The sequence below is a fragment of the Anolis carolinensis genome, chromosome 3 (genome assembly GCF_035594765.1).
Source record: "Anolis carolinensis isolate JA03-04 chromosome 3, rAnoCar3.1.pri, whole genome shotgun sequence".
NCBI lineage: Eukaryota > Metazoa > Chordata > Lepidosauria > Squamata > Dactyloidae > Anolis > Anolis carolinensis.
In genome coordinates, this window is record NC_085843.1 from 164,721,576 (window position 1) to 164,735,801 (window position 14,226).

A 14,226-nucleotide genomic window follows, 5' to 3' on the forward strand; every position below is an offset into this window, starting at 1 on the left:
GGAGATGGTGGCGGGGTAGAAATAAATTCTTATTCTTCTTATTATTATTATTCTGGTAACTATATACTGTGGAGGGCTGCTTGAATCCCACCCATATTTTTACCTGTTGCCTGTCCTTCCATGTGCAAACCGAGTCTGACGAGTCTGCTGCTTCCATAATGAGACCACAGATGTAGTAAAAAAAAATGAGTTGTCAAAGGTTTTCATGTCAGACTACACACAGAAGCCACTGAAGTCCACAAGCATGTGGACAATTTCAACAGAAAGGAGAAAACCATGAAAATGAACAAAATCTGGCTACAAGTATTAAAATACTCTAAAATCAGGACAGTAAATAAAGAACACCACTCTGAAAACTGAGAAATTCCAGACATGAATCAATCAAGGCCAGCTAACACCTCTGAACAAAGGCTTCCCCTGGGCAGGAAGAAGCCGGGCCTTGAAGCTGGCAAGGCCATTAATACTAATCAAGGTGATAAATTACAACATTCACACTGGCCTCCAACAGAAAAGAGTTCTTTCTCCCACCCTGGACCTTCCACAGATATATAAAACTCCCTTACTTAGTTTCCAATATACCTTACAACCTCTGAGGATGCCTGCCATAGATGTGGGCAAAACATCAGGAGATAATGCCTCTAGAACATGGCCATACAGCCCGGAAAACTCACAACAACCAGCTGTAAAAAATGATCCATGCACACAACATGACTTCAAGGTTTCTTCATGCTTGGATGTCACATTGTCTGCATTAACATTTTTGCCTATGAGTCTATTGGAAAGGCACCAAAAGCAGGAAGAGGCAATTATTTCAGTCAGAGTGGTTGAGAACAAAATGGTCGGGAATGGCACAGACATTTCCCTCTCAGAAATAGGATTGTTGGGGTGGCTGAGGAAATTCTAAAAATATTCTAAGAACCTAAATAATTCCCCCCCCCCCAAACACTCTTTTTTCCAAAACCGGAACTTCACAATCTGGCTGTGATTTACAATTGATGGCATCCTAGTATACCCTGTACACAGAAAGCCTAATTCCAGAGAAAGAATCTGGACCCAACAGAAACCCTTCATATCACATAAATTCTTTAATCTAACAATTTGTAATGCACTCCTATTTTAGCTCATTTAGTAAATTCTTCATCTTTTTAATAAATGTTGATGACATTGACTGCAACCCGACATCCACTCACTGCAGTGCAAATATCTGTGTGTGGGTACGTTGCAAAAGAACGATGTGGCCCCATGAAGAACAGCAACACTACGTAACACATGTCAATGACTGTTTGCTGTTACGCAATGTTAGATGAGCAATGTACCATCTTGCTGTATGTGCAACTCTGCTTCTGCCACTGTCAGCAGAATACCTCTATTGTGCTATGGTGAATAATTTACCCTGCAAGCGTAGGGTGACTTACATATGCATCTCTCACTAACAGAATGCCAGCCATTGTAATATTATGTTCAAGGCAAAGCTGTAAACTGCATAGAGAAGTATGTTTATTTGGTTAGACATGGAATGAGATTCATGAAATTAGAAATGCCAGCTAAACAAGGCAGATCAATGGACACGTGGTTTGATCACAGCTGGTATGGTACTAATTCCAAACAAACAAGTCAACTGAGAATTAAAGGCAGACTTTCTTTCAAAATATCTGGTGCAGGAACACAGCATTAGGTCCAGATACCCTCAGGGTACTAGATCCTGTCTTATCATGAAAGCTAATCAGGATCACCCTTGGTTAGTTCTGAGAGGGGAGACCATCAATCAATACCAGGCGCTGCAGGCTATATTTCGAAGGAAATAACCCTATACAATTAATGGGTTGTCATAAGTTGATATCCGACACATACATACTGCACTAACTGGGGAAATATAAAGCCTGAAACATCTGGGAGCCAAAGTGCTTTAGATTTCAAATTATTTGAAGATTTGCATACACATAATGAGCTGTTTTAGAGATGGAACCAAAGTCTAACCACAAAATTGATTTGTTTCATATACTCTTTAGACCCATACTCTGAAGGTAATTTTATAAACAACCTTCTTCATACTTTTGTGCATGAAGTAAAGTTTGTGTACATCAAACCGCCAGAGAACAAAAGTGTCACTATCTCAGCCCCCTATGTGGACAATTCCTGAGCATTTTTGATTTCCAGATAAGGCAGTGTTTTTCAACCTTGGGGGGGGGGGTTATGAGGGGAGTTTTTTTTGGGGGGGGGGGTTGCCAAGACCATCAGAAAATACATATTTCTGGTGGTCTTGGGAACCCAAATCCCTCCAGTATTTTCTGTTGGTCATGGGGATTCTGTGTGAGAAGTTTGGCCCAATTCTATCGTTGACGTGGTTGTTAGAGTGGTCCAGCATTTCTGTGTTCTCAAATAATATGCAGTGTCCAAGTTGGTTCATCAGGTGCTCTGCTATGGCTGACTTCTCTGGTTGAATTAATGTCTGCAGTGCCTTTCATGTTCCTTGATTCATGTCTGGGCACTGCACGAATCAAGGAACATGAAAGACATTGCAGACCAATTCAACCAGAGAAGTCAGCCATAGCAGAGCACCTGATGAACCAACCTGGGCAGAGCTTATTAATTGAAAACACAGACATGTTGGACCACTCTAACAACCACCATGTCAACCACACAGAGAAGCTACTGAAATCCACAAGCATGTGGACAATTTCAACAGAAAGAGGGAAACCATTTAAATGAACAAAATCTGGCTACCAGTATTAAAATACTCTAAAATCAGGACAGTAAATAAAGATCACCACTCAGAAAACAGGAATTCCAGACATGAATCAATCAGGGCTAGCTAACACCTACCAACAAAGGATCCCCCCAGGCAGTAAGCAGTCAGACTTTGAAGCTGAAAGGCTATTCAATGCTAATCAAGGTGCCCAATTGTAACATTCACACCTGCCTCAAAGAGACAAGAGCTCTTTCTTCCACCCTGAACATTCCACAGATATATAAACCTCAATTGCCTAGTTTCCAGCAGACCTCACAACCTCTGAGGATGCCTGCCACAGATGTAGGTGAAACGTCAGGAGAGAATGCTTCTGGAACATGGCTGTACAGCCCAGAAAACTCACAGCAGCCCAGTGATTCCGGCCATGAAAACCTTCAACAATAAATCCTAATGCTATTTCATAATATTTAATTTCAAGCGTGTATATTTAAAATTCTACCTCAGAAAACAACTGACTGCATGGTTTGTGAATTCAAAGCCAAAAGTTCAGGAATTCAAATGATCCTCTTCCTCTTTCTCTAATATTTTAAGTCTATAAATATTCTAAAAGAATACACTAAATTTTAACTACTGATTTATTTAACATTTATTTATTTAAATTTAACACGTGGACCTCGATATGTTGTTGGACTGCAAGTCCCTGTTACCTTATCACTGACTATTCCAACACAGTCACTCCTTTGCCTGGCAGTCAAAGAAAGTATCCTTTCCATCCATAGACACCCTCAACATATATATGCATATTACTCATATAGCATTACCACACCTAATAGTTCATTTTATTTTTCTAATTCATTCTAAGCAAAGCTATTCTCAAAAACTGTATCACTTCTCTTTCTGCATTGCTACATTTACACGTTAGCCTAATATGCTAGAGCTGCAGAGCCAAGCAGTGGTGGCTTTTTGCCTTTCTATCCTCTAACTTCACAACAGTCCTCAGAGTTGAAATCAAACCAGTTCTGGAGAGCTCCCCAGCCTTTCAGAGCAGGTTTTTGAGGGGCACTGGGGCACAAGGGTTTCTCCTCCATGCCAAAGTTCACCATTGAACTCGGTGCTATGGGACCCATTAGTTACATGCTTGAATTATTGCAAATACTAGGTTACCTATAAATATAGGCAGCCAACATAACGCTCGAGTTCAAATGAAAAAGCCCAAATTAATGTTTTCTAATGTATTATACAACTTAGAGCAACAGCAGTTAAAGTTCAAATTAATGTACTGAATTAATATTTCATTCTAAAAAATAAAGAGGATTCATTGGGGAATTTATATTTATTTCCACTCATATTTAGTGTAGCATTATTTCATGCTTTGATTTTTTCATGAGCAATTACCTCAATTTGATTGAAGGAAAACAGCAGAAAGAAGGCAGAAATCCTACAGCATGTGATTACCAGCAAGAAAAAGCAACAAGAGAGAAAGAAAGGATCATCTTTACTATTGAAAAATAATATTAGAAGTGCTTGAGAGACAATACTTTTAGAACACACTGTCAAAAAGGAAACGTTATTGAGCTCTTTTGCTAACAAACACATACATAGATTTTTACTAAACAGCTGTTAAGTAGTAATATTTACCTTTGCAGCTGCAACCACTGCTGCTGTAGCAGCTAGATTTAAGCCTTGTTTGCCAAAATTAACCATTGTTTCATACCCACGTTCTTTGGCTTGCACAATATATTCATCAATCTCCTAAAGGGTGAAAAAACAAACCATTGTACAGACATTAATCTAATCTGACATCTGTAATTCATAACATTCTCATTAGTGTTATATAAGTCTCTTTCCCCCTCATTCCCAAACAACACACAGCAGCAGCAGCACTGAAATCACGTACATATTGGCCAAATGGTTTAAGATGGTAAGTTTGGGAAGAAATCTTACCTTCTCTTTCGAGGAAAGAAGAGGATGGAGAAACTTTCTATATATTAAACTTGCTCCCCTAGTATATGGAGAGAGCAACCAAATAACAAAAGCAATCTTCAACTCGTAGTACAGAGGAAACCTGTAGAGCACAAATCAGAATACAATATTGGATTATACAGATTTAAGACTAATTTTTTTTTACTTATACATGAGTATATAGCAGGCAAGGGAAAACTTCGGCCCTCCGGGTGTTTGGGATCTCAGCTCTCACAAAACACCTGGAGGGCTGAAGTTTTCCCATGTCTGGTATATAGGGTATATCAAGTTCATTTAGTATCTGCTACAAACAATAGCCATTATGCTTTACAGTGATATGGAGCTTACCAAGAGATCATGAGGTCTGCTATTGTTTCAGTGACAGTATAAAGCGCAAACACAATCCAATACATCATCCATCGCACCTAAGAATTAAAAAAAAAGAATGTTGCAATAGTCACTTGGATCTTAAATAATCTAACGAGAAGAGACATTGTTATATTTTAACAAATCATACAGTTTTGCTGTTTGCTGTTCTTTACAAACGAGGCTAGGAGGTAGATGCAATAGCAAAAAAGGGTTAGAAGGTTTATGATATATAATTTCTCATAATCTGATTTTGGGTGGAAAAACTGCATTTAAGTGTGTGGCTTTCACTGAAAACTATCAGTTAAATCATTAATTCAACAAGCACAAAACTTGACCTATTCCATCCATTCCCTTTTAACCAGCTTTAAAAAAAATGGCAGAGATTCAAGCAATGAGAGATTTGTTCATTCAAACCTTTGTAGGAATTAGGGATGAAATGATAGCAGAATTGAAAGAAGTGGGACAATCATTTACCCAGATGAGAACTGACATGAAGACAATGGTGTATCAAGTACAAGAGTCGGTGGAAGAACATTTTGGAGAAACAGAAAAAACAGAACATCCCGTGGACTTAATTACACCAGTAGAAGCAAGAGGAGGAAAGCTAGACTTGGTGGCCTAAGGGAAGTAACAGAGGAAAACATATATAAATGAGAGATTAGCACTTTGGCGAGTTTCATGGGAGGCAAAGTGGAGGACCTGGAGGAGTATTTGGATCAAGATCTATCTTTACACTTTACAGAGAGACAACATGTATCAGATTCAGTAATGAAGGCTAGGGACATTTGCAGAAGAAATAGAGTTGAACTAGAAAAATCACTAAATGCAAGAAGAAAGGAGGATGCAACATTAGAGAAGGGAGGAGAAGAAGGCAAAGTGACAAGGCTTGAGGTGAAGGAGAGAAAAAAAGAAAGTGGAAAGTGAAAGTTTTTGGGATGAGGGATGTGGATAAATGGGGTATGATGAATAGGGAGGAAATAGAGAAGAACTTTGTTAAGGAATGGGAATTATCTTTGAACTTTGTGGGAAGAAGGGAAAGCAGTTTAGAACAGGCTCCATAATTTGGGCTTTGTTAGAACTGTTGCTTGTAATTTTAGATGATGATTCTTGTGTTAGAGAGAAGAATGGGTGAATGTTTTACTGGGAAGGAAGGGTAAAGTTGTGTATGAATGACTTCAACCCAAAGGACGGGAGGTCACTGCAACAGGAGGGGGGGGGGGGAAGGGGGGGAAATACTGTAATGGGGAAAATTATTGTAGGCATTGTTCTGAAATATATGTGTTTTATGTAAACATATATGTGTAGACTTTGGGAGGGGGGAGGGGACGCAATCATAACAATGATTTATATTTGATCTTGATTAAAAATTTAATTTCTGCAATATGACTGTTAAAAAAATAGTTTGGGTAAAACAACAGTAAATATCTTCTCTTGAAGGCTTCCAAACCTAATATCCTAACAACTTCAAATGGACCCAATGTGAAAAAGGATGTAATAATTTCTAGTTAAGTAAGGTGCAGAACATGACATGTTTCCAAATCCCACTGTGGGCCTCAGTAGCGCATATCATTCCCAGAATTTATTATTTACCCAAATCCTCTCCTTTTATACTGTTAAAGCTCATCAACTATGGACTGCAATTTCCTAAGCGTGCAGAGAATGTTTGGTTACAGATCCCCTATCTCAGTGCCCTCACCACCCAGGTGCTGCCACCCGACTTCTTTGGCAAGATGGAATCTAGAATACTTTAAATCTAGAATACAAAAATGTTCATAAATGCTAAGACCGAAATGTATCTTTTTTCCAAAACATGTATATTTCTATCTTACTTTTCCATATGCAGAAACTTTCTTTTGGAGCAGCACACATTCTCTGACTGTGGTTCGAAATTGATTATTTAAAGCAGTGGTTCCCAACCTTTTTTTGACCAGGGCTCACTTGACCAAGGACTACTTTGACCAGGGACCTCTTTCCAACATTAGTACCAAAAGGGTTACTAAACAGTTTTTGGTCAACTTTGGATATGATTTGGTTATTTGGGATGATGATTCAGAAAATTGCACTGGATAGACCACAACAGCTCTAGTTTCTGATACACAACATATGCCATCCAGTAGTCTCCATCTGTTCTCCCTCAGAAAACCATATTTAACAATCTAGAGCTGATGTGGTCTATCCAATGTAATGGTCAGCTCTGCAAAAGTAAGTAAATTACTTTATTTTTCTATCCCGCCACCATCTCCCGGCTGGGACTCGGGCGGCTAAAAGAGGACAAAGGCCTGAAAACAATAACAACAATTAAAACATTACAAAGAGTAAAAACACAATAAAACAACATTATGCAGAACAATACATCAATCCAGAAAGGAGCGGAAATAAAATAAATAAAATAAAATAAAGAGGAAGGAGGTTCATGGGACAGATTTTCGTTCTTGAGGCCCACTGATGAGCTGCGGCCTACAGGTTGGGAAACACTGATTTAAAGGAAGAGAATATAATATGTTAAGTTGTGTAAAGCCCATCTCCACCCAGGAATGAAAAAGCAATATTACAGGTCCATGACCTCTGCAGAGCCTTTATTCTAATCCACTGTTATAAAGCAGTCTCTGTCCCCAGATAATCCTGCCGTGCTAGAGTCCTAATACTTTTGACTGAAGACTGGAATTTGAACAAGCACAGTAGGAACAATTTTCTATTGTTTAATAAAAACAATGGGTGCACTAGCATGCCAGAGCAAGCTATGCTTTTAGAAAAGCCTGCCTGACAATGAATCAGCTTTGTGCTGGTGTACACAGCCAATTTGTCACCACTAGGCTTTTCTTACTTGGTGAAAACTGTTTAAAATAAGTAGGAATTGAAAGCTTGCTGTGTATATCCAAACTATGGTCCAGGCTTCTTTTTCCCCAAATATGCCAGGATTCAAAAGATTAAAAAAAAATCCTAATTTGTGATCAGAGCTTGGAAAGGTACAACAAACTAAGAATCCAGGTTCAGAAGATTTATTCCTGTTTATTCAAAAAGTATTCACTAGTGAGAGGCCCCAAACTGATGCTAATACACTATTTCAACATACTCCAGGAAGAAGAAAAGCTGAGATTTAAAATGAACTAGCCATGCCTGGCCACGCATTATTGTGGCATAGTCTGGTGTTATGGAAAATAAAGTAATGAGAAGCTCACAGGGTTTGAAACTGTAAGGATATTCAATGGTATTCATGCTAGGCAACACACTCAAAAGGAAAGGTTGTGGCCCTCAGAAAACAGAGGAATTGTAGACATGTAGGAGGCAGCCAGGTTTTGAAGCTGCAAGGCTATTCAGTAATATTCAGTCTGGCCAACAAAGGATTCCCCTTGGTAGGAAGCTTATCTCCGTGATCGTCTCCTCCCCTATGAACCTGCGCAGGCCCCAAGATCCTCTGGGAAGGTCCTCCTTTCGCTCCCACATCTGTCTCAAGTGCGGTTGGTGGGGACGGGAGAGAGGGCCTTCTCGGTGGTGGCCCCCTGACTCTGGAACTCGCTCCCCAGGGAAATTAGACTAGCTCCTTCACTGTCCATCTTTTGATGGAATTTAAAAACATGGATGTTTCGGTGTGCTTTTGAGTGAAGAGACCACCAGTCCTGTATCTACACATGTACTTGTTTACAAAACAAGTACATTTTTTCACTGTTCCCCATTTTACAGGTTTTAGAATTTTAACATGGATGGTTCCGTATCCTCCTCTTTCGTCCTTAACCATTTTTCATGGACCTTAAGAGTTTTTGCACAAATCACCTTCTATACATAGTAATTGTTGTCTTGGTTTTTAAATTTCATCATGTTGTGTTGTTTTATAATGACAATGTTATATTATGTTTTAAATTGTATGCTAATTTTCGTTGTGGTATGTTGTTTTCTCATGTAACCCCCCCCCCCCCCGAGTCCCTTCGGGGAGATGGAGGCGGGGTACAAGAACAAAGTTATTATTATTATTATTATTATTATTATTATTATTATTATTATTATTATATTGTTATTATTATTATTATTATTATTATTATTATTATTATTATTATTATTAGTTTTGTAATGCTGGGTGGTTGGTTTTGTACATTTTCATGGTTCACAGCACCCTAATAATAATAATACAGTAGAGTCTCACTTATCCAACATAAACGGGCCGGCAGAACGTTGGATAAGAGAATATGTTGGATAATAAGGAGAGATTAAGGAGAAGACTATTAAATATCAAATTAGGTTATGATTTCACAAATTAAGCACCAAAATATCATGTTATACAACAAATTTGACAGAAAAAGTAGTTCAATACGCAGTAATGCTATGTAGTAATTGCTGTATTTACGAATTTAGCACCAAAATATCACGATGTATTGAAAACATTTACTACAAAAATGCGTTGGATAATCCAAAGCGTTGGATAAGCGAGTGTTGGATAAGTGAGACTCTACTGTAACAACAACAACAACAACTCTGAAATGAAGGGTGTGCAGAGAAAGAGGGCAATTAGCATTGAATGGCCTTGTAGTTTGAAAGCCTGGCTGATTCCTTCCTGGGGGAATCTTTTGTTGGAAGGTGTTAGCTGGCTCTGATTGTTTCCTGTCTGGAATTCTCCTGTTTTCAGAGTGTTCTATATTTACTATCCTGGTTGTAGAGTTTTGTAATGCTCGGTGTGGACTCATTTTCATGGTTCACAGCAACTTAATAATAATAATAATGACTCTGAAGTGAAGGGTGTGCAGAGAAAGAGGGCAATTAGAATTGAATGGCCTTGTAGTTTCAAAGCCTGGCTGTTTCCTCCCTGAATAATAATGAGAATAATAATAATAAAAAAACTAGAAAAATAAACCTAGAAGACGAAATAAAAACCCCATTGCTTACCATGCAAACGCAGAGCCCCTCTTGAACTGAAACAACTACATTACCCAGAGGACCTTGCACCTGTGGGCGGAGCCTAACCCCACTTCCTCAAAACGCTGCCGTGGTGGGCGGGGCTTGCGGCTTCCCTTTCCTCGCCCCCTTTCCCCCTCAGAAGAGACAGCATGCCCTAAGAGAAATACAGCTGTACTATTACTGTGACCAGGGCCGGTTGTTACTAGGCGGCCGCTGACGCGGCCGCCTCGGGCGCTGGCTGCTAGGGGCGCTGTCGAGGCGTCGACAGCGACCCGTAGCGCCACCGACGCCTCCGGTGTTGGCGCGGGCCCGCGGGGCTTCAATCCCCGCGCCCGCGCCAAGCACCTAGGCCATTTTGCCCTTAGTAACAAACTAAGGGCAAAAATGGCCTATCTGTGCTGTGCGCATGCGCACAGCCAGATAAGCCATTTTTGCCCTTAGTTTGTTACTAAGGGCAAAATGGCCTAGCTGTGCTGTGCGCACGCGCACAGCACAGCTAGGCCATTCGGGCCTGACTTCCTGGTCGCGGCCGGCGACCGCCCGGGCGATCGCCGGCCGCGACCAGGAAGTCAGGCCCGAATGGGCTATCTGCGCTGTGCCCGAATGGGCTATCTGCGCTGTGCCCGACTTCCTGGTCGCGGCATGCGCACAGCCAGATAAGCCATTTTTGCCCTTAGTTTGTTACTAAGGGCAAAATGGCCTAGCTGTGCTGTGCGCACGCGCACAGCACAGCTAGGCCATTCGGGCCTTACTTCCTGGTCGTGGCCAGGGCACGCTGGGCGGGGGGCGGGGCCAACTCTGGCCCCGCCCCCCGCACTATTCGCCCTGGCCCCGCCTCCCACACAGCGTGGGAGGCGGGGCCAGGGCACGCTGGGCGGGGCCAGGGCGTCGGAGGCGGGGCCGGTGGCGGGGGCGCTTTTTAGCACCCCCGCTTAACATTTAAAAATATCTCCGGCCGGCCCTGACTGTGACTGTTCTCAGGAGGGAGAGCAGCCGGTATTTACATAGCTGTCATGTCTCCTTCCAACTTTCTCTTCTACAGGTAAACAGACCCAGCACTTTAAGATGCTCCTCAGAGAGATTATTCATCTCTTTAAGATGCCCTCTTTCTCTGGACATTTCCCACCTCGGTCATTATTATTACTATTGACGACTATGTCTTTTGTGGCCAAATTTGGTGTGATTTGGTTCGGTGGTTTCGATGTTTACTCCATAGTAAAACAAACATTACATTTTTATATAGATGGTGCATTTGGTATTGATTTTGGGAAGTGATGCCAAACAGTTTTGTTTTGTGAACTTTTTGTGTGAAGGTTTGCCTTTGATATTTAGTTTAGTTTGAAACGTGACATTTATTGGATGAAATAATAAAATGAAAATTTAAAAACCAGTTCTCTAGAAAGCAGGCTGGCTTAGAATGCAAACACAGCCACTATGTACAGCACATAAGTTAAATGGCCCATTTCAAAATTGTTCTTTTCATAGTACAATCTTTGTATTAGTAGCCAGTAGCAAACTGGTAGTTAAGATGGTAAAAGGAGTCAAAGTGGTTTTGTCTATACCTGAGTACCATGTCTACAGAACTTGGAGCAATCCTATTCTTTTTTTTTAACTGCTTTTTGCTATTTTAACTGTAAATTTTAAACGGTTTAACAATTTCTTTGGTAGTTTGATTCTAGTGTTGTCTTTTTGTATTATAATTTCATTTCCATGCTACTCTGAATCCCAATTTTGGGGGAAAGAGCAGCTTACAAATAAAGATCACTATCATCTTCCTCAGTCTGCATTTGCCATAGGCAGTCACTCAAAAATGAACAGCAGTATTGAGTATATGCTCCTGTAAGATATTTTCAGTTGCTTACATTTCTTTCACACAGTAATGTCAAATGTCATACTTTAGAGCAGTGGCCTGAAGTGTTTTCTATTACTATGGATATTATTCCAGAAAACCCCACAAAAATAAACAGATGCTATTCTCCCTCTTACAAGTGGAAATAAAAACCAGAAAAGCAACCATGAAGTTTAGAAATGCTTTCCATTTTGACAGCAAAACCTTAAAAGCTGCAAGCTGTCATTTGCTCTGCAGATATATCACTTAAAGTTTCATATCTAATTAACTTGTGATGGTGAGTTTTAATAAGCAGAGGTGGGTTTGGTTTGGCAATATAATTAAATCACTTTTTAAATTTAGCAGTTAATGCACAAACAACTAAGCTGTCATCTTACACATACATATCTATCTGTAAGTTGCTTCAAATTAAATGTGGCTTACTTTTGAGTAGACATGTGAAAAAATACACTGTAAAAGTTCTGATTGAGTTGACAGCTTATTTATTCCAGCAAATTTAAAACTACAGGACTTAAACTCATAGCTGTGTATTATGCCTTGAATGTGCCTTGCTTGCTCACTTGAGTTTTTGAAATTCCTCTGTTTTAAACCAACTGTGTTAGTATTTCAGATTGAACTAAAAGCTAGTCGTGTGATGATCTTAATTCTCAATGGAATTAGAGGGTATTTTAAGCCTGAGTGAACAGAGTTAAATTAATGTACATGCCAGCTAAAGTTACTACACTGATGGCTTGTCTTATCTGAAAAAAACTGACCTTCATGTGAACTTTCAGACTGAGCACAAGGCTTTAATGCCAAGGAAACTGGGGGGAAATAGCTCAGCTTTAAACACAAGTGAAATTCAAGCTTCTGCAACACATGCATTTTTACCACCCCAGTGACTTCATGGAGCCATCTTCAGCAGGCTGTATATATTAAAACACATTTAGAAATAGAGGGAAAGTCAAATGAAGGGACCAAAATAATGTCTTACTAATTTAAGGCAAAAAGGATTAAAAGCAGGGCCATGTCATTGCCTTTGCTTAAAGATCAGCTCTACTGGTTTTTCTGAACCATTTCCATTTTTCTCTTTGATAACACTATGTAACAACATTTGAAAAAAAATGTTCCAGGTTTGAAAGTGTTATTTCTTGTTTAATTGTGTGGTACTTACTTTCAAAGTAGTTATACTCCAAAAACTTTGTTTTTGTGGCTGCCACAAACCATGCTGAACTGGTTGAGACTAGATGACATATTTATTGAAAACCTATAGGAAAATATGCTGCAAGATGTTTCGAAAAAATGAAGTTTTTGCAGTTTAATAAACTTTTTCCATGTTTTTATGATAGAACCAATTAGGAAATGACATTTATAACCCAGGAACAAAAATTGTGTTAGATAGTGTAATCATTTTATTTTAGCAAGCCATCATGTAGACTTCTGTTTCACTTAGGAATGGGTGCCTGAGTGTCTTTTTGATTCTCATTCCTTCTTCACGAGACATATTTTGGCAACCAAGCAGGGTAAAAGTGCTTTAAAATAAACTATCATCCTGACAGTGATTTAGGGTGCATCTACACAGTAGAAAAATAAGTATAGAAACTGCAGAAAATGTAGAGTGAGAACTCAGGCTACAGATTAAGGAAGGCTGCTATCAACGCATTAATAGTAATAAGAATAATAAGAATACTTTATTTCTAGACCGCCCTTTCCCCCCACAGGGACTCAGGGCGGTTTGCAGACATTTAAAACAGGCAACATTCAATGCCATGCTTAAAACCACACTACAGTAAAAAAATAGAAAACATTAAAAACATATCATAAAGAATTAAATTAAACATAGTAAGAAATAGATAAATACATAAAACATACTTACACTAATAAAACATAATTGCGCAAAAACATATATCCTAAAACAGAAACTACCAGAATTTAAAAAGGGCCTAACATCAATTGTGATATCAGTACAAGTCATAGTAGCCAAAGCAACCATAATGTGCTAACCATGGCAATCATAAAGTGGTGGTCCACCGGCGAGGCCATTTAAGTGGTCGCTAGTGGCACAATCATTCCGGGGGACACAGTAAGGCCCCCAGGAAGATGGCGCCACCCCCGCCTCCTTCTTCGGGCCTTGCGGGCCTTCTTTGGGCTGCCCGGTCCACCGGAAGGGCCGACGCGGGCTCCAGAAGGCCCACCCAGCCCACCGGAAGGGCTGACGCGGGCTCCGGAAGGCCCAGCGCAGGCTCCGGAAGCCCGCGTCGGCCCTTCCGGTGGGCCGGGTGGGCCTTCCAGAACCTGCGCTGGGCCTTCCGGAGCCCATGTTGGGCACTCCGGAGCCTGCGTTGGCCCTTCCGGTGGGCCAGGCGGGCCTTCTGGAAGCCATCTGTTGGAAGCAAGGCAAGTGGGGTTTATTTGTCTGTGGAATAATGTCCAGGGTGGGAGAAAGAGCTCTTGTCTGTTGGGAGGCAGGTGTGGATGTTGTAATTAATCA

At 40.3% G+C, this 14,226-nt stretch overlaps 1 protein-coding gene across 1 annotated transcript in view; it reads right to left on the minus strand.

The window, feature by feature from the left end:
• The window catches only part of reep3 (receptor accessory protein 3), a 60,550-nt gene that overhangs the window by 9,979 nt on the left and 36,345 nt on the right, over window positions 1–14,226 (minus strand). The window contains exons 3-5 of the mRNA XM_062975771.1: window positions 5,000–5,076; window positions 4,634–4,754; window positions 4,328–4,441 (exon numbers count right to left, since the gene is read on the minus strand). Of these exons, the coding sequence (XP_062831841.1) occupies window positions 4,328–4,441; window positions 4,634–4,754; window positions 5,000–5,076 (312 nt within the window). The remainder of the gene's footprint in view (window positions 1–4,327; window positions 4,442–4,633; window positions 4,755–4,999; window positions 5,077–14,226) is intronic.